This window comes from Zalophus californianus, chromosome 3 (genome assembly GCF_009762305.2).
Source record: "Zalophus californianus isolate mZalCal1 chromosome 3, mZalCal1.pri.v2, whole genome shotgun sequence".
Classification (NCBI taxonomy): Eukaryota; Metazoa; Chordata; class Mammalia; order Carnivora; family Otariidae; genus Zalophus; species Zalophus californianus.
The window spans coordinates 56,475,547-56,499,703 of NC_045597.1; the positions used below are offsets into that span (position 1 = coordinate 56,475,547).

Here is a 24,157-nt window from a genome sequence, read left to right on the forward strand (position 1 = left end):
GCTTTCAGAAATATATCTAACAAAATATATCCACAAGCAAAAGGTATAGGGACAAAGACAACAAATCCCTGGGTACCCACCACCAAGTTTAAGAAGAAGACAGCAATTCAGTTAAGTCTCCCCTGTGTCCCTCCCTCAACATCTGAGTCTAAGATGAGCGAGGATGGTATTTATCATTCACCCTTTGACTCACGGGTTTCTTTGTAATGAAAATACCATAAGGTATAATACAAATATTAGACGATACAGGCTGCGAAGATGAAATGAATCGCTGGGTGAGAAAGCAGCTACCAAAGTACCTGGCACACTGCAGATTCTAAATCTAGTTTCCTCACACCAGCTTCCAGAATAAACAAGGCCGCTTATATCTTAATGAAAAGAGATGTTACTTGCATAAAGTGAGCTTTCAATGAGTTAAGTACATTGCTAGTCCTGTATGCTTCTGCACATATGTTTACCAAAAAAATAAAATAAAATAAAACCAATCAATCAATCAATCAATCAATCAACAGGGCCTGAGTGACTGCAGGAGCAATCCTTTACTGAGCACGCACTTTGTGTCATGCTCTGGTTAAAAGTCTCACCTATGGTGTGTCATTCTCTGGGGCTATTACTTCCCTTATTTCACTGATGAGAGCAGAGACAGGGAATAACAAGCTGCATATGCCAGAGACACACAGGGAGCTGGCCGGTGGGATTCCCACCCATGTCTGCTCTGAAGCTCCAGCTTTTGGCCATCACAGCTCCCTCATCCTCTGCCGCATTCAACGGAGGGCAAGGGTGAGGAGCTAATGCCTTTGTGCTTGCCCAAATTATCCCTCAGACCCCGGTAGCACCCATTGATTCTTATTATTTACAATAGTTTATGTTCTATAAAGTTGTCATGAACACCAAATTCGTGAAGACTGAAGTATGCTCCTGAGGGAAATACAGGTTTAGGCTTCTGTGAGCCTGTGGTAACAACATTTTCACCAACTGGTCAGTATATAACCTTGTTTCATGTGGTGTTTTCTGCTAAAAGACACCGTATTTAATATATTTTGTTATAATTTATTTTTAACAACCTTATATATATTACCAATAATATACCAATAATAACAATCTTATATATACATTACCAATATATTATTAATATATTATTTTGTTATAGTATATTTTGTTATATCATTGAATTCAGAGCCAACAGAACTATCTATAACTCACACCTGAATGAAGCTTATCTAATGCATGTATATTTTCCATAAAGCAAATCATAACCTTCTCGTGCTTAGAAGCACTTCAGTACTACACGTGGGGGATATTTTAAACAGCTAAATCACCAACAAAAAATGCAAAACTGTAAAAAAAAAGGCATTCAATAAACCGTGAGAAGGCCTTATTTACAGTATGAGAAATAAAAACAAGAAGGCAGAGCATTGCCTTCTGCTGGAAACATGTGCATAGGGCAACTCAAATTTCAGGCAACTCAAATTTTTGGAGCTTTGTGCCTATTTGGGCATGACTGTGAAAATACCATGAGTAATGATGTTGTGGCCACCAATAAATATTATCGAGTAGATGAATCTGCAAATATGGAATCATAAATAACCGGGTTCAACTATAAGTACACACAACTAGGGTTGACGAATTATTGTTAAGAACTTAACAATAACAATGCTTAATGTCTGAGTTCTTAAATTTCAAAGCTTGAGAAGTCAGTTGTATGTGTCTACTTCCCATCCTGGATTAAGATTTCTGATTTGGCAGATAATGAGTATTTTTTTGCTTGTGACAGGGCCTTGATACATTTTCTATAAAATGGGCAGAAAGGAAGGTATGCTCTGGTCCTTGCACTCTACATTTCTGATCAAACTTAGCAAGATGGGAAAAGAGAGAGGGACAGACGGGGCCAATAAATTTTCCTGATGTAATTCATCTTTCCCTAAAATCTGCAATCTTAACATTTCAATATCCAGTCACTTATTCATCAAATTTCATTGACTATCTACTAAGTACTACACTATCAATACAGAATAAATTATGTCTCTCTCTTTCGGTTTCTTGAGTCCTTTAATTAAAACAGAGCCAGACGACGCATCCTAAACCACCAGTTCTAGACCAGGGGTGATTTTTTTTTTCTCCCTAAGAATATTTGGAAATATCTGGAGATATTTCCAGTTGTTGTAATTGGGGAGCCACGAGGGGCATCTGATGATGCTACTGAATGTCTTAGAATATACAGGACAGCAGGACAACAAAGGTAGTAGTACTGAAATTGAGAAGCCCTGCTCTAAAACCACAACTGTTCTCATTGGAGGAGAAGTCAATGAGACAGAAAAAAAAATAGGAAGGACAAATTCTAGAACAATGCTGTCCAACAGAACTTTCTGGGAGGATGGAAATGTTCTAAGCCCGTGCCATCCAATGTAGTACCTACGAGCCCCATGTGGCTATTGAGCACTTGAAATGTAGCTAGTGTGCCCGAGGAACTGGATTTTTAACTTTAATTAATTTAAATTAAATCTTAAATAGCCACATGAGCTAGTGGCTACCATGTTGGATTGTGCAGGTATAGAATAAAGATGGCTAAAGAGAAATAATAACTAAATGCAGTGTATGAAACTTGGTTAGAACCTGGATTGAAAAATTAGCTATAAACGACATCATGAGAAAAACAAACAAATATGGACTAGTATGAGAGAATATTTAGAGAATTGTTATTAATTTCCTTTGGTGTGCTAACTGTTCATCATCCTTATTTTTAGAACACGCTGAAGTATTAAAGGGTAAACTGTCATGTTGTCTGCTTACTTTCAAGTGGTTCAACATGTGTGAGACTGGAGGAAACAAAGGAGACCTGACAACTACGTGACATGTGCAATTCTGGATTGGACCTGGGAGCAGATCAAGGTCATGGGTGAAATCTGAGTAAGTCTGTGGCTGAGTGAATAGGATTGTACCAATGCAAAGCTCTCAGTTGTAGTAATTATACTCTGATGATTATAAAATGTTAACAGGAGGGGAGGCTGGATGAAGGGAATACAGAATATCTCTGTGCCATTTTTGCAACTCCTCTGTAAGTCCAAAAATACCTTAAAATAAAAATCAAGGGGCACCTCGGTGGCTCAGTCAGTTAAGCGTCTGCCTTCAGCTCATGTCATGATCTCAGGGTTCTGAGATCAAGCCCCGAGTCAGGCTCCCTGCTCGGCAGGCAGTCTGCTTCTCCCTCACCCTGCTCGTGCTTTCTCTCTCTCACATAAAATCTTTTTTAAAAAATTTAAAAAATAAAAAGTCAAAATATATCCTAGGAACTATACAGGAAGTTCATAGGAAAAGTCCAAAATTGCCTCCGTGACTGATAACGCATCTACCATCTGTGCCCTGGGCACCTGTGAGCATGCTTTCTTCTCTCCTTATTACTCTCTGGTCACACAGGATTTCTCTGCAATCGCTGCAGGCCCTTTGCTCAGGGTGACCCCTACCCCTGCAACACACATGCACATGCTTCTGGGGATGACCACTTCCCTACAGAACTTCTCCCTCCCAGCCCCCCAAGCCCAGATTCAGTTCCCATGAGGTAAATCCCACAGCACTCTGGACTTTCTCTTTCATTGCAAGCATCATCCTTGCTGTTCACTTGGCTGATGACTCTGCCTTCCCGTAAGCAAGCTCCGTGAGGGAAGGATCGCGTTTATGCCACCAGGGAAGGCATACATCTCCGTAGTTGAACAAACTTAGGGAGATCATTTAAAAGTTGGTGGAATCACAGTCACGTGTTCATAGTTTCTGACTCATGCACTCAATCATGCACTCGATACTGAGGAACCAGGATACAGTGGTTAACCAAACAGACATGGTCCGTACTGGACTAGCTGCGAGGATGAGTCCTGTAACTGAAACCAGTTACAACTATGATGAATGGTGGGCACTGTCGTCATTCAATATGGTAGAAGGAATCCCAGACAGATTGCTGTTTTCTGTTTTTATTTCCTGAGGTGGAGCTCCTCAAAGTCTTTTTCCTTCCAAGACTTCCTATCAAAGGCCAAAAGAACCCTTTCCAGCAAAGCTCCTCTTCCCAGCCTTCTAGAGGTCAGACCTGTGGATGCCCTCATAAGCAGAACAAGTGATTCAGAGTCTTCAGTGGGCAATTTGCATTTCTGACTGGAAGAAGTCTGATTTTCTAGGCCCCAGCTGGCCCAGGAATGATTCTTTTAGGCCACCTCCTCAAACCCTCTCAGAGGAGTTTGGCTAGCTCCTTGATAAGCCATCCAAGCCTGGAACAAGTCTCTTTTGAGGAAACTGCACCAGGTGCTCTTGTAAGAGCAGGGGATAGAGCAATGAATAAAACAGACAACATGTCTGTCCTCATGGAACTTTGAATCTAGACAGGGACACAGACCAATGATAAGAAAAATCAGTAGAATCTAAAAGAGTATTTTAGGAAGATAAGTACTAGAATGAAAAATAAGGAAGGGTAAAGTGTACACGTGTATGTTTGTGGCCAGGAGTGTGGCAAGGTGGACATTTTCAATAGGGCAGCCAGAGAAAACCTTGTAACTTCTGAGTGAAGATGTGCAGGAAGTAAGGGAACCAGCCACTGGGGATGTCATTCTAGGGCGAGAAAAGCAGAGATGCAAATCCCTAAGTCAGGAGTGAGCCTGCCTCCTTCAAGGACCAGAAGGGAGGCCATGTGGCTGGAGCTGAGTGCCCAATGGGGAGAGAAGGAGGAGATGCTCCAAGAGGTAACAGGCCAGCCATGTAGCCTTATAGGTCACGATGGCCTCTTCATGAAAGAGAGGGCAGTATCATGAAGTTCTTGTAACAACTTCATCAAAGGCATCGCTCACAAAAACAGTGCACTCTCCAACTTTACTATTCTTCCCCCGTCACTGCATACTCAACAGGTAATTCACTGCTCATACTTACTAGGTTCTATTGGAGTTCCACAACCAGCACACAAAAAATTCTGGGCTGCTACCACGAGTTCCCTCCTGAGTACATAAAATGATCACAGTTACAGTTCAGAAATAGCCAATGGAGCATTTTTCACTGACTGGAAAAGAAACTGACATCATGGTGCTTTTCTTGGCTCGGGGCCTTAATTTTGTCATTTTTCATTTGGGAAAAAAATAGCATTCTTCAAGAGAGTTTCCTAGTTGAGATTTCTGGGTCTTTTATTTTATTTGATTTTATTATTTATTTATTTAGAGATCTCTGGGCCTTTTAAAAACCCCTGCTATTACCCAAACCAAAGTCGGTATCATGAATAACTATTCCACCATGGGATCTTTAGAGACTGCTTACTGTGCATGCACAGGATCCCCACCAGAGAGAACTGGAGACACACAACGCATGGGAGAAAGTTCAGGGAGATGAAACACCAAGAGGTGATGTGCCCGGGAAGTTCACAAAAGAATCCAAAGAAACTTGGATGAATAAGAGGTCATGTAAGACCTAAGTATCAAACATTATTTGGTGAGCGATAGTCTACTGAAGTATCTTCTATTGAACTGTTGGCACCACAACTTCATATGTGATTTGGAAATATGAAGGAAGTTGCAAAATTTTATTACAACTTAGGGTCAGCAAAAATGACCAACGTAAAAATGTGTGGACCCCTACCTGTCTCCCTTAGAGAGGATATAGGGAAATTCTCGAGAAAAGATAGCCCTGGCTAAGGAGAGTGACTCCACCCCAAGTCTGGAGAAGGAGCTCTTCTGCCCAAGCATCCCAGAGACCTTCTTGTCATTCTCTCAAAAGAAAAACACAAGACAGAGCCTATAGGGCACTTCCATGGGGCACAGGCAAGAACCTTTGCCAGTCCCTTCTTTATGTTGCAGTTTAGGAACACATTAAATACAAGCCAAGAGGAATGGAGAAACTGTAGTTGGTTAAAATGTCCCCTTGTAATGTCATATGTTCTCAGAAACAAATTAAACTTCTACCTTAAATTATTATATATTTTATTTATACATATACAGTTATAAAAATGAGTTTATTTCTTTTTTTCTTTTGCATCCTCTTTTGTCATTTTGTCTTTTAGGATTTTGTTACTTCTTAGAGAACAAAGCTATTTTTATTTGCATCCTGTTGCATTTTTTAACTATTAGGACCCCTCCTCAGGATTAGTTTCCCTTTAAAAAAAAAATTATCCATTGATTTTTCTTTCACATTGTGCTGGTGAATAGAGCGGTCTTTTAAAATTATTGTATATGATTTTTAAGGTTCAATATTAGCCACTTAAAAAAAAAACCCTTTAAACCTACTTAATTTTCAATTGCTATGTAATGTACATAATTAAGGACATAGTTAAATTCTCAACTTGTCAAACTTACAGAGCCCCCCCAAAACCCATGATAAACAGGGAGCTAAGAAGCTGACTCAGAAAAATATGCCCAACCTTCCTTTTCCTAAAACAAAATTTCCTTCATCCCTCGGTGTGTAATTTTCTTCCCTTCACCTACTTCCACAAAGAGGTGGGACCCAACACACCTTGTTACCTGGACTGGAGGCCCACGCAGCAACCCAGACTTACTTGAGTGGTGGATGAACATTAAATATGATTTGAAATCTGGGGGGCTCCCAGTCTTCAGCCCCTCTGATCCTCGACTTAAGGGTAATTTCCTGAACGACATCCACACTGGATTCAAAGTCTTTCCGGACCTGCTCTTCATTCACTACCTGCATAACACAGAAGAGGATTGCAGAGCAACCTAAACAAGCACATTTCAGGAACTGAAAGAAAAAGAACATTCAAATGTGTTTCCAGCATTAAAATTTGCCATGAAAAATTAGAACTGCTTTCAACTGAACGAAAGGAGCCCTCCCTGTATCTAAAGCCATCTGCACAAGACTTCCTTGAAACACCATCCAGCTGAGATCACTTTTCTTAGTATTTTTGGGAGTTCATTTGTTTCCAGACTTCATATTGCTGTAAGTAGGTCATTGTGACCCAGAATGCTTTTATTCACAGCAGAAGCCTTACTGCTCTTAGTCTATAGGCTGCCAGATGCTGCCCACCAGAACCCGCAGCTGTTGTCAGACTTCCTCCGAAACTGCTCTTTTAAGATCATTCCCCTGCTTAAAAATGTCCAGTGGCTTCCTTCTGAACCATTCAACTTCCCTGTTTGCATTTAACATGCAAACTTCTCAAAGTAGCATTCTATGTCCTCCACAGTGTGACCACATCCTTCAAACCTAATTTCCCAGGAAGATCAACGGCCCCCACACGGATACACACAAACACATGTTATCAACCACACCAAGCCACCCCGCTCGATAAACATACCACGCACCACCACCATCACTTTTACTCCTGCTGCCCTTTGCCAAGCTCCCCTTCCATGTGTTTCTACCTGCTACCATTTTCAAGTTCTGAGATCTCCAACCGGCCTTCCCAAGTCCCCTGATAAACACTCCTCCTCTGCACTTGCAGAGTGCTTTATTCCTCCCCCTATGTTAGCTTTGCCGCAAAGTTCTCTCCCCGCAGTAGGATGTGGGCTGTCAGAGGGCGGTGTGTCTACAAGGGACCAGGCTGGGCATGACTCCTGTTCTTCCACTGACCAGCCCTGCCGAGGGGCTGGAACTAACACTTTAAAATAAACATGACAACAGCATCTACTTAAGAGGATACTGATGAGGATGAAAATGTGAAAAGCTGAATTCCCTGGCGCATAATCAACACTCAATAAATGTCAGATTCATCCTTCATTTCATGTCTCCCCCAACACCCAGTGACCATACAAAGAAATGCATAAATGTCTGAAGTGAACAGCAGGAGAGAAGAGAGTTTAGGAACTTTCAATTCGAGGCCAGTTCATTTTGATACTTACTATCGAGCCAGCAGCATTTAGAGAATCTGCCAGTTGATGATTAACATCTGACAACATCCAGCACTTCTGGAATACTCGGTACAACTCTTTGGCTATTAGTTCAGCAGAACTGAAGTCTGGCTCATAAATGATACTGAAAGGTAGGAGATGCAAAAAGTGGAAAACTACACGTGTGAGGAATATGTTATGAGTCTTCCTGTTTTCAATCATCCTTCCCACTCCAAGAACTCAGAAGAGGTGTCACATGAGGGAGCATGCACCACCCACCCACCGGCTGTCTTACTCAACACAGCAGCTTTTATTTATGGAGGATACCAAGACTGGGAAATGTGGTAAAAAAAAAAAAGCACTGGATTTGGAGCCCGAAGACCTGAGTTCAAGTCCTATCTCTGCTCATTTAACAGCATTATGTCCTGAGGCACATTTAGTCTGAGCCTCAGTTTCCACAAATATAAAAATGGGGTTAAAAACCCCACCCAGCCTGATTAAATGAGAATATATACAAAGGCATTTAAACACTATATATATATATATATATATATATATACACACACACACACACACGTATATATATAAACTATAGAAAGCTCTATAGAAATTTTAGTGGTGATTGTTTCATCGCTAAGTAGTAATCCCTGTCATTAGAACTGGCTGAATTTGGTCGGATATGTCAGAGGCCTGGTGTTCACAGTGCGTCAGAGGTGATGGCCCAGGGGTCTAGGGGCAGGTGGACACGGAGGAGAGATACCTCTTAGAGGAGCTGCAGGAACATCCACAGGTTTCTGTGATATTGCTAAACTCACCAAGTTCTGCAAGTAAATCAAAGAAAAGGTATTAAAGTATTTCAGTCTGTTTTACTAACCCACACTCAATTTTATAAGAACATAAAAATAAATCCCTGCATCTCAAAAAGAACTAGTTCTTCAGCATCTCCATACTTCAGGTTCTTTGGGTTTCTATTACAAGACTACAGCTAATGACCAAAGATGGGATTTCAAAATACACTCACCTGAAATTCCACCAAAATTTAATTGAGAGGCCAAACAGATCTCAGACTATAATGAGTATCTGCTTTTGCATTCAATTCTACAAGTGAGATGAGAGATTGATTATCAAGACATTTGAAATAAGAACATCCTTTTTTTTTGTTTTCCTGACATAATTTGATCTTGGGAGAAGCTTCTTTGAAAGCCATTATAACGTGGTACTGCATGGGATGCATGTCAATATGTGTGTGGGAGAGGGGAAGTACGAGTCATCGCTGGTAAGTTTCCAAATCTTACCTACGATAACAAAGTCATCGAAATCACATTTACAGGCTTCTTTCAGCACATCACAGTAAGTGGGTGTCCCAGCCACGGGGCTGCCCTGTAGCATAGCACAACCTAGAGAAAGAAATGAAGGGGGTTTCACCAAAAAGAAGAAAAAGAAAAACTGTCACAGCCAACTAACTAGAAACAGGGAAATAAAATGGGTCAAGAGTTTACATTCAAAGAGTTTAAAAAATCCAGCTTTAAGAATTAAAAAATGCAGGGAGCTATTTTTGTGTTGTTCTTCCATTCACCGTGATTAAATGAAACAGACGGATGAGGATCTATAATGATGAGGGGGATCATAAGAGTTACCTGCCTACTTTTACGTGTGTTTGAAAATTTCCATAATACAAAGTTTTAAAAAAATGAAAGAGGGCGAAAATCAGCTTCACAGTGAGTCAAAGAGTAGAGGTGACATAAGCATTGTACTGGGTTTAAGGTGTCCCCCCAAAATTCATATCCACCCAGAACCTGTGAATGCGACCTTATTTGGAATTAGGGTCTTGAGGAATTAGATATGATGGTTAAGCTTAGGTCATACAGGATTGGGGTGAGCCCTAAATCCAATATGACTGGTTATATTATAAAGAGGGAAATCTGGACACAGACACTGACATCCAGAGAAGGCCACATGAAGACGGAGGCAGAGACAGCAGTGATGCATCTACAAGCCAAGAAACAGGAGGGACCGGAAGCCAGGAGAGGCATGGAACAGGTTCTCTCGCAGAGCCTCCAGAAAGAACCAACCCTTCCAACAACTTCATTGCTGACTTCTGGCCTCCACAACTGAGAAAGAATACATTTTTCAGCCACCCAGTTTGTGGTGTTTTGTTACAGCAACCTAAGGAAACTACTACAAATATATCCATGTTTTTCTATCCCGAATGCTAGCCTGGGGAATTATCGTAAGAATGTTGTCATTAAAAGAAAAAAAAAAGGTGAAAAAGGCAGGCTTTGATCAGAAGGAGCTATTTGCAGTCCATTTAAAATATTAAAATACTGAAAGCTACCTATATGCCAGATAATAGTAAATTGATATTGCAGATCATGTTATTGACTCAAGAAATACCATCATGGAAAAAGGTGAAAACTGTAGCAACTTGGAAGACTGGATATGAAATACTGTTAATATAATGTAATCATATTATTAATGGAATTACATTAATACGAGTATGTAATCACAATGAAACTGTACTCACTTGAATAAACATAAGAGAAAAACACAGAGAAATGGATACAGTTGTTTAGGGAAAAATTCTAGCCCGACGGTTATGCAGAGGTTACATGAAATCGCTTCACAGGGAACTGGTCAGGATTTAAAACCGCACTGCCTGGGTGGTGCAGTCAGTTAAGCATCTGACTTGACCCTTGGTTTCAGCTCAGGTCATGATCTCAGGTCCTGGGATCAAGCCCTGCGTCCGGCTCCGTGTGCTCAGTGTGGGGTCTGCTTGGGATTCTCTCTCCCTCTCCTTCTGCCCCTCCTGCTCATCCACAAGTGATCTCGCACTCTATCTCTAAGATAAATAAATAAATCTTAAAAAAATTTAAAAAACCCCAACAACACTGCCCCATCCTAGCTGGGTGACTGTGGACAATCAACTTCTCAGCTTTGGTTTCCTCCCGGGTCTGACAGGGCAACCTCACCCACCTCTGTATTTCCCCGCCCTCTTTTGACCACGATCCACAATAACATACGTTCACATTGCAACTCAGTACAAACACAAAAATATATTTCACTGATTCAAAAAAAAAAAAAAAGTTCCAGGAAGCACTGCTCCCTCTAGGTGAGTTGAATGCTGATGCTTTCTATTCTTTTTGTTTGTTCTTAAATGCTCTCAAGACCAACCTGTAACTTAAAGTATGCTGGCCTACCTCAAAGGAGAAATACCTACCACGAGAAATGTCACAAGAGAGATATGTGATTAAAAAATGCATATTTTTATTGGGGTGGAGAAATATTTTAAAATTTCACTTAACATATTTATATTCATATTAAAAATATTCAGGGGTGCCTGGGTGGCTCAGTCAGTTAAGCGTCTGCCTTCTGCTCAGCAGGGAGTCTGCTTCTCCTTCTGCCGTGCTCCCCCTGCTCATGCTCACTCTCTCTCTCTCAAATAAAATCTTTAAAAAAAATTTCCGCTCGACAAGAGCTTCCACTTAGCCATTCAACAAATATCTCTAAAATACTATTTCTGGCAAGGCACTATGCTGAAGGCAAATTCAAATGAGACAATTGCTTATCCATCAAAGAATTTAAAACCTCATAAGGGAGCTGAGACACTGACCCAGCATTCCCAGGAGCCTAGCCAAAGCAAAGGGTGGGAGGCAGAGGCTTGGGAGAAATGTCTGCAGGCAAGTTTACCAGGCTCGTGTAACTAAAACATGGGGAGATCAGGAGATGCCTGTTGGGAAGCTGCATCCCACAAGGCTAAAAATCCCAGGATCAAATGTGGCGCAATCTCAGCAGGCCATTTTAGAGGAGTAGAAGTTGTTCTAGAAAGACAGATGTGCGTGGGATCGATGAGGGAAAAGAGGCTGCAAATGAAGAGAAAATTAAAGCAGCACATGTGTCTTGAGGACCTAAAGGCACTTCTTACAGAATGACTGGCCAGAGGCTAATGTGATGGTGCAGGTCAAAGGCGGATAGGGAACGGATGGAGGGGATGTGTCATTATTACTCAGAAATCAGGGATGATTTGTTCACTAGAAATGGGGCCAAGAAACAGACACAGAAAAAGAAAGATTCAAAGATAAAGCACAGAAATGGGATACTGAAATAGGAATCATTTCTTTTCTCCCCACTGGTGGCCTCAGAGGGGATGATGATCCAATCACATTCCCTCGCTCCCCTGGCCATGGCTGGCTGACCAGCTGGGGACACCCAATCAAAGCAGGCCCCCTCATGTGCTCTTCCCTGGAAAACTGGACCCTGCACGGGGTCCTGCAGGACAGGGTTGAGCTGTGCAGCTGGTTATTCAGGAAGTTTTAGAAGGTTTTAGACAAAGGATTTGAAGATCGACTTTGGGATGTGACAGGAAAAGAGATGTAAGTGGAGAACACAGCATAAAGTTTCTCTGATTTGCCCCACTTGCCTTCATAGCCGCTGTCAGAAGAATTGGAAGACCCAGATTCTTGCTTTATGTTGGTATAAAAGGTGACTTCAGAGTCAGCGTGGTCATTCCCGAGCGCCCCACTGGCTTCTTCCACACCCCAGTGCTCTGTGTGCTGTTGACTCAGGATGGTGCACTTAACTTTCTCCATTGCTGCTATAATCATATCTGCAACATAGAAGTGGGCGTTTTCCTGCAGGAAAAAGAAAAAGTACCCATTAAAATACTCACAAGCACAGTCGATTGTTTTTCATTGAGGGTGTACTGGATTGAAAAATCAAGAAGCTGTATTTAAGTGGAGTTAATGCATAGAAATATAAATGTTCACTTAACTGAGTGATCACAGGTCATTATATGAAGTATAGCCCATATCTTCCAGACACATAAAATTTACTCCACTGCGACCAACAGACACCCCAAGATGAATTTCTCGTGATATGAGAGCCCGGGTTGGTGGTGGCCCAGGGGTAGACATCAGGCAGCAGTCATGCAAAATTTCCCAGCCGAGCACAGGCACTGACTCAGAGCCCTTCTTAGCTCAGTGCTCCTGCCAGAGGCTGAAATGCAACCACCTATCCACCAGGTTTCATCAAGTGAAGTTTCCAGATTTAAATCACAACAGCACCATCTAAGGAATTAACACTCTCTGTGGTTTTAAAAAAAGAAAAAAGAAGCTGTGTTCACCTTTTCGACATCGACTGGGAGCAGAAATACCTCTGGAGAGAAGGAATTCGAAAAAGTGGTTCTTCCACTGACTTGAACAGCACCTGCCAATGCAGCAAGTTATTAAAAACGGAGAAAAAAAAGTTCAAAGATTCCCTAAGAAAACAAAACAATGCTAGAAAGTGGCTTTTAAATATTGTGGGGTGTTTGTTTGTTTTTGAATTAGCACAATTCTAGAATAAATTAGGATGCCAGAAGAAGACAGATCCTTCTGGTGTTAGGCTTTGCAGACATTGCCTAAATGGGGGTCATTTCTACAAAAACCTATCGGAGCAACTTGGCAGGAATCCTCAGAGAAGGGATGAGAGAGCCAATGGAATGGAGACCGATGAGGTGAAGAGCGTAGGAGGAGAAGAGGATCATGGAAACTACCTAAAGGAGATGGAGAAGCATGAGAAAGAACAGTCTAGAAGCAGGGCCATAAGAATTATGGGATCTCTTCTCCCATGCACTGCAACTGACCCAAAACTTCTTTTTTTTTAAATTTTTAAAAAAGATTTTTATTTATTTATTTGAGGGAGAGAGTGAGAGAGAGAGAGAGAGAGAGAGAGAGAGCATGAGGGGGGGAGGGCCAGAGGGAGAAGCAGGCTCCCTGCTGAGCAGGGAGCCCGATGAGGGACTCGATCCCAGGACCCCAGGATCATGACCTGAGCCGAAGGCAGACGCTTAACCGACTGAGCCACCCAGGTGTCCCCCAAAACTTCTTGTTTACAGAAATAAACCTGTCTGAAAAAGGCCAGCGTTGCTTCTCTAAAATGGTCTTCCTGCAGACAAAAACTAGAAGAAACTGCCGAGGGTAGATTCAGCTGACTCATCCATGCTCCCCCCGCTCCCCCCGAAGCCACTCCATTACTGGCAGCGAACACCATCAAAACAAAACGACTCTGGTCATGTGATTTCTTCTTGCAGCATTTAAGGCGAAACATTTCCGTGAGAGCCCTGAGAGCTGAGTTGTTCAAATTAGACCAAAATGCCACAGGTGGTTTCAGGATTATACAGCTCTCAGGGTGACGAAGAGCGATGCGAGCAGGATCGCCCAATCCCTTGCCTCTTCTTCAAGAAAGTGACTGTTCATGAAGAACCTTGAATCTCTGCGCTTCAGAAGCCATCAGGGGTGGGCAAACGTTTTCTGAAAAGGACTGGGAAGTAAATACTGTAGGATCTGAGGGCCATCTGTTGCAACTACGCAGTTCTGCCACTGGGGTGAGGGAGGCGCTATGAGCAACATGCACAGCGCTTTATTTGTAACATCAGGAGGCCAGCCGGAGTTGGCCCACAGGTCATAGCTTTTGGACCCCGAGTATAGACAAAAAGGGACAGAGGAGAGTCAAAATGTGGATTCCGATTCTAGTGCAGCAGCTGGCTGGGCCTCTGCATCGAAATGTCCTCATCTCTCACACCGGGATAGGGAGCTCTTAGGAGACTGAAGGAGACCAGGAATGTGAGTGTGCTCTATAAATGAGTAAGTCCTCTGCAAGCAAAAGGATCTGTGGATTTGTTTCTTGGGGCCTCAGGAAATGCTTCTAGGCTTGGGGAGTGGGTGGGTGGGCCTTCCTCTACCATATTATCTAGAAAAGGAATACCCTGCTGCTGTCATTGGGAGGAAGCAGTAACAGGAAAAATCCCTTGTCTTAGTGGCAAATGCCTATTCTCTGCAATGCTGTCCCACAGCAAAGAAAGACCAGATCTCTGGGGACTTCTTTTTTTAATCCCATGGGCTGCATCCTCCTACCAAGTTTAAGATGGAGTAGTTTTTAAAGGAACTTAGAGAAATTCCTGGGGGTTATTGGCTTAGGACAAAAGGGGGTGGGGTACCTGTTTTCTTTCTGGGAGAAAGACAAAGCTACAGGATAATTTAAAATTGCAGAACCACTTGCTGTAGAGTGTGTCATTTTGCTTATTTCAAAACTAGCCCATTTTAAGGTTGTCCAAAATCTGCTATTCTTTTTTTTTTTTAAAGACTTGTTTATTTATTTGACACAGAGACACAGCGAGAGAGGGAACACAAGCAGGGGGAGTGGGAGAGAGAGAACAGGCTTCCCGCGGAGCAGGGAGCCCGACGCGGGGCTCGATCCCAGGACCCTGGGATCATGACCTGAGCTGAAGGCAGACGCTTAACGAGTGAGCCACCCAGGTGCCCCTGGTGAACTATTTTTTTTTAAGATTTTATTTATTCATTAGAGAGAGAGAGAGCACAGGCAGGGGGAGAGGCGGAGGGAGAGGGACCTGAGCTGGGAGCCCAATGTGGGGTTCGATTCCAGGACCCTGGGATCATGACCTGAGCCGAAGGCAGACGCTTAACGACTGAGCCACCCAGGAGCCCCCAAAATCTGCTATTCTTAAGCTATGAATAATATGTTAAAGATTGTCATCATCTTCGACTTTTCAAAAGTTTTTCCAATAGAACAAATAAACCCCATAATTTAGGGAAGGGGGAGGACTGGTTCTTGCTAGTAAGAAATGAATAAATACCTACATACAGACACACACACAGGCAGGCAGGCAGCTTTCAAATTGTTTTGAAAGAAAAAGACTTCATTGATTATCTGAACTAGGGTTCTAAGAAAAATATAAATTAACGCAGTGAATATAACATAATGAATATTTTTTAAAAAATTAGAATGTCACAAATTGTAACAGTAATAGATAACTTACTGACTCTTGAGTGGCATTTTGCACACATTATCTTATTTTAGGAATTCCAGTATTTTTAAGAATATGTGCATTACGGGGCGCCTGGGTGGCTCAGTTGGTTGGGCGACTGCCTTCGGCTCAGGTCATGATCCCGGAGTCCCAGGATCGAGTCCCGCATCGGGCTCCCAGCTCAGCAGGGAGTCTGCTTCTCCCTCTGACCCTCTTCCCTCTCGTGCTTTCTATCTTTCATTCTCTCTCAAATAAATAAATAAAATCTTTAAAAAAAAAAAGAATATGTGCATTACTTCATAGCAATGGGAGCCCTGGCTTTAATTAAAAAAAAAAAAAGGTTTTGTATAGTCTTTGGGGGAATTGTGATGACTATTTTTAAATCTTACTATTTTCTAGTCACACGCGGTTCAGGGAGAGGTGAGGTGAGTTTATCTCCTAGGAAAGTACTTGTGTGAAATAGAGCCCACTCTGTCTGGAAACACTTTCTCCCACCACACTGAATTGAGAACGCCCCCAATCCTCTCTTTTGCAGGCAACTTCATGAGCTGGAAGCTCCTGAAGGCACACACCAGCTCAAAGATGGCATTGATTATCAGCTAAGCTGAGCAAAGATGGCACCTCCCTGCTATCGAAGAAGGGAAATATCTGATTTTAGCCGGTGTGACTATCCGGGTAGCTGGACCGGGGACAATATTAAATGAGCTAATGCACCGGCCTCTGATCAAAGTGGAAAGCCATGACTTTTTTCTCATGAGGAAGACAGTAAGACGGGCTGTAGACCAAGGCCAGCATGGGAACAGATGGGAATGAGGTAAATTCCTGACGGGAGTTACCTTCATCGGTGGAAGCTGTCAGCTGGGAAGGCTGCAGCAAAGCATGGTCAGCTTCAGGACCGGGAGAGGAGCTTGTGAACAGAAACATCTGAGGAGAGTGTCCTAAAACCACCGCCTGCTCTTCTGTGGAGGTAAAACAGAGGTCGCTGCTTTTGTCACCTGAGCGCTGGGCAGAGTCTACAGGATCCTGCGACAGTGATGTCTCCACCGCGGAGTCCCCAAGAGACAATGGTGAGGAGCCGAGGGGAGAGGCGGTGTCCCCTCCAAAGTGGCTCCCACTGTGCCCCCTTGTCGGCACCCGAGGGGGCAAATCCTGCAGCTGTTGCTGCTCACACTGGGGGTTAATCCAGGAAGCTTTGTGCCTCATGAACCTGACATCTGAGTGGCAAGGGGACTGGTCAGTGTCCAGGAGGCTGGGAGAACCATCAATGTTGCCAGGGTCATTGCCGTCCCTTTCCCACAAGTCCACCGGAGAATCCTGCCGGCCTGTAGACTGTGACACCATCTTTCCAGGCTCAGGGTGGTGTGAGTTCTGCTGTGCTACTGGATTAGGGCCTTGAACTCACCAGGAGGCCAGCCAGGGGCCAGACAGCTTATCTGCAATGAGCAAAAATCATTCCAGATAAATAAGAACGCAGTCATATTTTTAACTCCAAAATCTTTTGAGGAGAAGAAACAAAAGATAAATAAGTCTGTACTTCACCCTGTACAATACAGTAAATTCCACTTGGATTTACAAGAAATAACTAAATAAACAGATAAATCAATCAATCAATCAATCAGCAATACAATTAGCAGCAGACACAGGAGGCATGACTTTGGGATAGGAAAGGGTTTTCAAGGCATAAAGATAACTGAAGATTGCTTTTATATAAGGATAAAGTCATATATGCATACTGTTGATAAAACAGATTAAAGTGTAAGGCAGCCGTGCATTATTCCAATAAAATTAAATGTCAAACCCCAAAATGGGAATACCATTGGGAAGTAAAGACACATTTTTGTCGTTTCTTAGTCTCTTGTTTTTATTTAGTCTGTGTTTGTATTTCAAAAAGTAGACAAGTGGTATGTGAAATTGAGGACAACCACTAGCACTAAAAACTTTGTTTCATGTAACTTAGATTATAATACTGAATTATAACAGCTATGGGGGAGAATTTGTGATTGGCTTATAATATCTAAAGAACACCCTGTGAATCTAGGGTCTATCTTTTCTTCTCTTTTTCTTTCTTTCTTTCTTTCTTTTTTTCTTTTTTTTTTTTTTTTTGAGAGAGAGAGAGAGAGAAGGAGAAGGGACACAGGGAGAGAGAGACTCTTAAACAGGTTCCATTCCCAGCGTGGAGCCCGATACAGGGCTTGATCTCACAACCCTAAGATCATGACCTGAGCCAAAATCAAGAGTCGGCTGCCTAACCGACTGAGCCACCCAGGCATCCATCCCAGTTTGCTCACGTTTAAGCTCAGTGTTTGGCTCTAGTAAATAAGTCATGATTAAAATGTCGAGAGCTACTCCAAAGAGAAGCACTCTGGTCACCATAATCACAGACCCAGCGTGTGTCCTATAGCTCCCACTGTCCTTCACCCTGTGAGGCTCAAGGCAACCTTCAACAGCAAAAGTGAGGTCAGCAAGGGGAAGGCCTAGAGATGGAAGCAGTCGGCTTAGGTGAGCTTAGCTTAAAGAAATGGTGGAGAACAGAGGTACAAGGTGGTGAGCTGAGACTTTGGAGTCAGTTTCAGTGTTTTAAATACTAGTGTTATGTATCTAGATGGCTCCCACCTGGATCCCTGCTCCTGACCTCCCCTGGGACCACAGGCTAGCATATCTTACTGCCTTTCCGACATTCATCCAGGGGACATCGCAAGCTAACACATCCAAACAGACCCTAATTTCCCTCACATCTGCTCCTCCCTGGTTTTCCCATCCCAGGAAACATACCTCCCAGTTGCTGAAACCCAAAATCTAGAAGTGATCTCTGATCCTATCTTTCTGTAGCTCTCCATCTTTAATCCATTAGCAAGTTCATATCCATAGCTACCACCCTCAACTAAGTCGCCATCCTCTCCCACCTGGGCCTCCTTCCGTCTGCCCAGTGGGTCTCCCTGCTCCTACTCTTGACAACTTATAATTAAGAGGTATGCAAATATCTTTTATAAGCCTACATCAGATGTCAGTCCCCTAATCACCCACCCACCCCATCCCATCGAATCTGGAATAAAATCCAAAATCCTTACCTTGTCCTTAAGGCATGACATGACAGTGCAGACCATGTTCACTTATCTCTGTCCACCCCCGATAAGTCCCAATCACGCAGCAAACTCTTACGTCCCACGGGCTCTTGCCCACCCTAACGGTGCTCCTCCTGGACCGCTCTTCCCCCAGCTGATTGTATGTCTGGCTCCTTTCTGCCTTGTTGCATGCTTTGGTTTATAAATTACTTCCTCAAAGAAGTCTTTCCTAACTACCTCTCTTAAAGTAGTTCCCCAGTTACTCCCTATCACATAACCTTGCTTAATTTTCATCATAGTCGTCTCACTTCCTGATATATTTTTACCTCTTCACTGTCATTCCCCTCCCCCCCCCCCCATAAGTCCGTGAGAGCAGGGTCCTTGTCTGTTCTCAGCCAGATGCAGAGCTGCCTATGGGGGCTCAACAAACTTACAGACTGAATGAGCAAATCCAACAAAATGGAAATAGTGTCATGAGCTAGAGAGAAGATTTCTGTGGTAGATACACCTGTCCTGTTACTCTGGCAGAATTATTCGTACACGGATAGAAGTGAATCCATGTTTCCTAACGATAAGACCTTTTTCTCACCCAACACTTACAAATAGACTGAAGGAAGGTACATGGGAAAACTGTACCACAATTCCTTGTTTTTTCTTGATTTGGGGGCCTTTCTTTCTAGGTCAAACCTTTTGAAGTGACACATACACATAGATAAGGTACACATAATACTGCATAGTACTGCAGAAGCTCCAAATTCCTGCCCACCAAATATCATGGGCTATGGTGGCGACTGCCGGAATTCATCTGAAGTGCTTCGTCTTCCTTCTCCAAACCTCACAGCTCACCTGGTGCCCCGATTTCTCTTCATTGCCCATCTTTTCCTCTCCCATAATTTTGGGTGTCATCATTACAAATGGGAACCACGACTGTGTTTTTATGGAATGCCCCAAACACAGAAGCCTAGAGTGAGTGAAGCACACACACGGGCCCAAACCTGCCAATCCCACCTCATGCCCAGAAATGACACTCGTAACCACTTTATCCCTTCCAACCTCTTCCTATGAGTTAACATACATATGTCAGATCAGAAGATGGGACCCATACACATGGGCTCATACTGGACAGAATCTATAATGAACCTTCTTTTTCTCTCAACAAGGTCTTGAGGGTGCTTATCACTCTTCACTATCTTACCATTTTCTATAGTATAAATGTATCAAAATTTACTTAGCCAGACTCCTATTGACGGAAATTTATTTTCAGTTTTTCACATACAGCAATGAATATCTTTGTGTTGCTTTTTGTAGATTTTCTCGCTAGATCTCTTCTCTTACAAGTTCCAATTTTAGTTCTGAGTCTGTAGTTCCTGATAACATCAGTATTTCCAAGAGAATGAAGCTAGGAGTCATGTTTTACGTTCAATTCTCTACACGTCATAGCTGTTCTTGTGTGGGGGAGATAAGTATAGATGTGAAATCACATAAAAACGCACAGCCTCCAACCAGTGATAAGTAGCAGTGATCCCTGTGTTTTTTAGTTCAAAAAGAATGATGTTATTTATGAGCCTTCCAGATATGGAATTGACTTAACTGCACTGAACGAAACAGACTTTCTTCTCAAAAGTAATTTCAGAAGCAGGTGCTTGCTCCATTTCCTTCTAGAAAGATGTTCTTATTTCCCACAAATAAACAGCAGGCGTTGGCTTTTCTGGGTTATAAAATGAGAACATGTTAGAGCTGGAATAGGCCCGTAGAGATTCAAAGCCATGTCTAAGGACCCAGCTGAGTAGTGGCAGAGAAAGAATGACAAGGTGGGTTGGACACTCATTAAGGAGCATGAGTTTCTCTGGGAGGGAGACTGACACAGGGGAGAGCAATGATTCGAAACAAAGTTCAGGCCCTGGTCCCCAAGGTCAATATCACCATTGCTTGATCTTTGAGGCAACAGATAATTCATGAGATACCATCATATCATTGCATTGCTCGTTGTCACCTTGCTCGTAGATTGTTAATTATTCAACTGAACAAATATTTACTGAGCACCTACTACATGCCTGGCATGGTTTTTGTTTTGGAAGTACCGGAGTAAAATAAGCTCCATGATTCCTCCAGTAGTTTATGTTCTGGTAGAGGGGACATGGTGACTAACCTTACACATTCATACATTTCAGTGCTGATAAGCAGGAGGTAATATGGGCCTAAGTGATGGTTGGCATCTTCCCAAAATGCTCCCAACTATCATAAATGGTGAATCAAAGAGGCTTAGATACAAAGATAAAATCAATTTCCAAAAACATTTTAAAGGAAGAGAAATCAAATTGCAAAGCTTACCGTCATTTCTATTGAGATTTTCCTATTGAGGGTGAGCACGGGCCAGATTACTAGTTAGTATATATGCAGCAGCAACGGTCCTAGACAAAAGAGAGACTCCTGGACCCTCCCTGCCAAGTCATTCTGGATGGGTCTCTGGCCCTCAAAGTCAGTGGTTCTGTCGAGAAGGACTGCATCATGAGGGCAACCTCAGAGCCAGAGTATTGTGGACAATTCAGTTGGGCATGAGCCACCATGACCTCTATAGTGACCTCACAAAAGTCTTTCAGACCATAACTGGCCAGCACTTTGATGGCAAAAGAGCAGCTTTTAGCTGCTAAGACCCTAACAATCTTATGAATAGGCACAGGCAGGTCAGATTTAGGGTTTTAGATTTTTCTCTGCCCCAGCACGAACTACTGACTGAATACATTACTAGGAGCATTAAAGACTCATCTTAAATGTTACCATCTCAGCAATGGCTCCATGGTCCCCCCATATAAGTCATGGCAACTGCCTCAGCCAGGAATTCCTCTCCCCCTACCCACCTCTAGTTTTCTTTTTACTCCTTAGCACGAATCCCCATCTTATTTAATCTCAAAGACTAACACCCTCTAGAATGCAAAATCTCTGAGGGTAACTTCTTAAAAAAATTCTACCTGGACACGACTTTGTTCCCAGAATGTAGAACAGGGGCACATAATAGGTGCTCAGCAAATACATTCTTCAAGTGTGAATAAAATGAATGAAAGAATGAACGAACAAACAGTACCTAAGTATGGCTCTGTTGGTTATTCCTGTTGCCCAAGAAAGAAAGTCTAGAATAGATGTCACCCTTTAGAAGAAACTGGAGATCACGACCTAAAATTTCTGTCAACCATTTCCTTAGAATAAAGGAAGTTAGAGAATAGAAATCACAAGTAAGAGTTGAAGTGAAAGATAAAATTCATTTATGCCGATTTTCGGGTGGCTTCCTGAGCGTGTTCAATAACAAACAAATGCAAGTGAACAGACAGCATGTCAGCTATTTGGGGTTAACACAGTTCCCCAGTCTTCTTCCCATCTTTCCGCATCTACTTCCCTTCAAGCTTTGACTTTAAATAGACTCACATCCCCAAAGGATGGTGACAGACTCACACTATCACTTGTCAAACAGAAACCATTAAGATGCCCAATCAAGCGAGTCCATAGCTTCCACAAAGTGGCCAGGAGTCAGAGTAAACTGCCATTTTCATACAGCAATTTCACCACAACACATGCTGAACTCTGTGTTCTGACACGAGAAGCACCAGGAAGGAAATAGGGCAATATTGCAATGGTGGCTGTGGCACTGCGCAGACTTCTCTCCGACCAACTTGACCTTTGACAATGATCCCTAATTTTGAAGGTCTGTTGTCAAAAGAACCCAGAGGAAGGACAGAAAGCAATTATGACAAATGGGTGTGGTGAGAAGGGGAAGACCCAACAAAGGCAAAGACCAAGGAACATAGATATTTTGCCTAAGAAAATTAAAAGGTTGCCCAAGATACACAAATGACTAACTTCCTGTGGTCACTGTGTATGTCACACTTACCACTCTCATTCTACACAATGAAAACTTGAAATATTTCAGGTTTTAGTATGCTGATTTGGGAACTGAAATAAAGAATGTTACGGGACTTGCCCAAAGCCTCAGCATGAATAACTACGGGAAGTAAAACAAAAAACAAGTCTGACACCTGATCCAAAGCTCGTTCCACTGATATTTATGTGTGCCATAAATATTAGGATAATTGCAATTTCATTGGCAAAGTAATTTTAAGAATTTTCCCAAGAGATCTGTCACAAAACAAAGGATTAAAAACCATACCACTATATTTGATTCCATGTTTTTAGAACACCATGCCAGGAATTTTATGATTATACCTATTTATAAAAAAACAAACAAAATCATTGTACATACATCTCCAGTATGAGACTATTTATTTATAAACCTTATATGTGCATAGCTATTCTAATAAATTGTGTAACTTAAAAATTCATGAAAATAGCACTCTGTTCTTCCTTTCCAATAAATCATCTTGTATCCTAAAGGTACATACCACCACTCAAATAAGTAAAACCTTCTCTATATAAAAACAATAATAAACAAAAAATTACCTATCCATGAATATTAGACAACAGAATAAGACTTACAAAAATATTAATACAAACATTTACGCAAAGTAAGGGTAGGTACCTACCCTTGAATGATGGTGAGGTTCCCATGTTTGAGTAAAATAAAATGGGGAGCCATGTCAGAAAACAGTCTGGCAGTTCCTCAAATGGTTCAACATACAGTTATCATTTGACCTAGCAATTCCACTCCTGGGTATATACCCAAGAGAAGGAAAGCCGGCACATGCGCACAAATGTGAGTGGCAGCACTATTCACAATAGCCAAAAAGTGGAAACCATCCAAATGTCCGTCAACTGATGGATGGGTAAGCAAAGTGTGTGACCACCAGAGAACGCAGTATTATTCGGCCACAATTAGAAGGGATGTATTAAGACATGCTGCAGTGTGGGCGAGCCCTGAAAACATTATACTAAGTGAAACAACCAGTCACGAAAGATATTTCACATTGATAGATTTTTTTTTTTTATGAAATGTTCAGAATAGGGAAATCCATAGAGACAGAACATAGATTAGTGGTGTTTCAGGGGAAGGAGAGGGAATGAGAACATAAAGAGTGATAATTAAAGGGTACAGGGTACCTTTTTGAGGATCTAAATGTTCTAAAATCAACTGTGGAAAGGATGACACATATCTGTGAATATACTAAAACCACTGAACTGTACACTTTAAAAGTGCAGTTTTTTTAAAGATTTATTTATTTGAGCGGGAGGAGGGAGGGGCAGAGGCAGAGGGACAGAGAATCCCAAGCAGACGCCAAGCTGAGCATGGAGCCTGAGGCGGGGCTCAATCCCACGACCCCGAGATCACAACCTGAGCTGAAACCAAGAGTTGGAGTCTTCACCAACTTAGCCATCCAGGTGCCACTGAACTGTATGCTTTAAATGGCTGGATTGTATGTTATGTGAATTCTATCTCTATCTCAATAACGCTGTCCAAAAAAATGAAATGGGAAGAAGTTCCCATCTCCCTTCAAAAAGGCATAGGAAGCCTAGAGAGTGCTCGTATCGCACGGGCTCCGGGGTCGGGG

The 24,157-nt window shown here is 42.3% G+C and overlaps 1 protein-coding gene across 5 annotated transcripts in view; it reads right to left on the reverse strand.

Annotated features, from left to right (window-relative positions):
* Nucleotides 1–24,157, reverse strand: part of RUBCNL (rubicon like autophagy enhancer) — a 40,194-nt gene that overhangs the window by 7,806 nt on the left and 8,231 nt on the right. For 3 of the 5 annotated variants that reach the window (XM_027588427.2, XM_027588430.2, XM_027588428.2), the window contains exons 2-9: nucleotides 16,437–17,033; nucleotides 12,919–13,001; nucleotides 12,217–12,427; nucleotides 9,095–9,196; nucleotides 8,560–8,620; nucleotides 7,812–7,944; nucleotides 6,515–6,660; nucleotides 4,906–4,970 (exon numbers count right to left, since the gene is read on the reverse strand). In XM_027588427.2, the coding sequence (XP_027444228.2) occupies nucleotides 4,906–4,970; nucleotides 6,515–6,660; nucleotides 7,812–7,944; nucleotides 8,560–8,620; nucleotides 9,095–9,196; nucleotides 12,217–12,427; nucleotides 12,919–13,001; nucleotides 16,437–16,941 (1,306 nt within the window). In that variant the 5' untranslated portion in view covers nucleotides 16,942–17,033. Of the gene's footprint in view, nucleotides 1–4,905; nucleotides 4,971–6,514; nucleotides 6,661–7,811; nucleotides 7,945–8,559; nucleotides 8,621–9,094; nucleotides 9,197–12,216; nucleotides 12,428–12,918; nucleotides 13,002–16,436; nucleotides 17,034–18,668; nucleotides 19,003–20,993; nucleotides 23,740–24,157 lie in introns of those variants that run through there. The other 2 variants (XM_027588429.2, XM_027588426.2) reach the window with 2 other exon arrangements.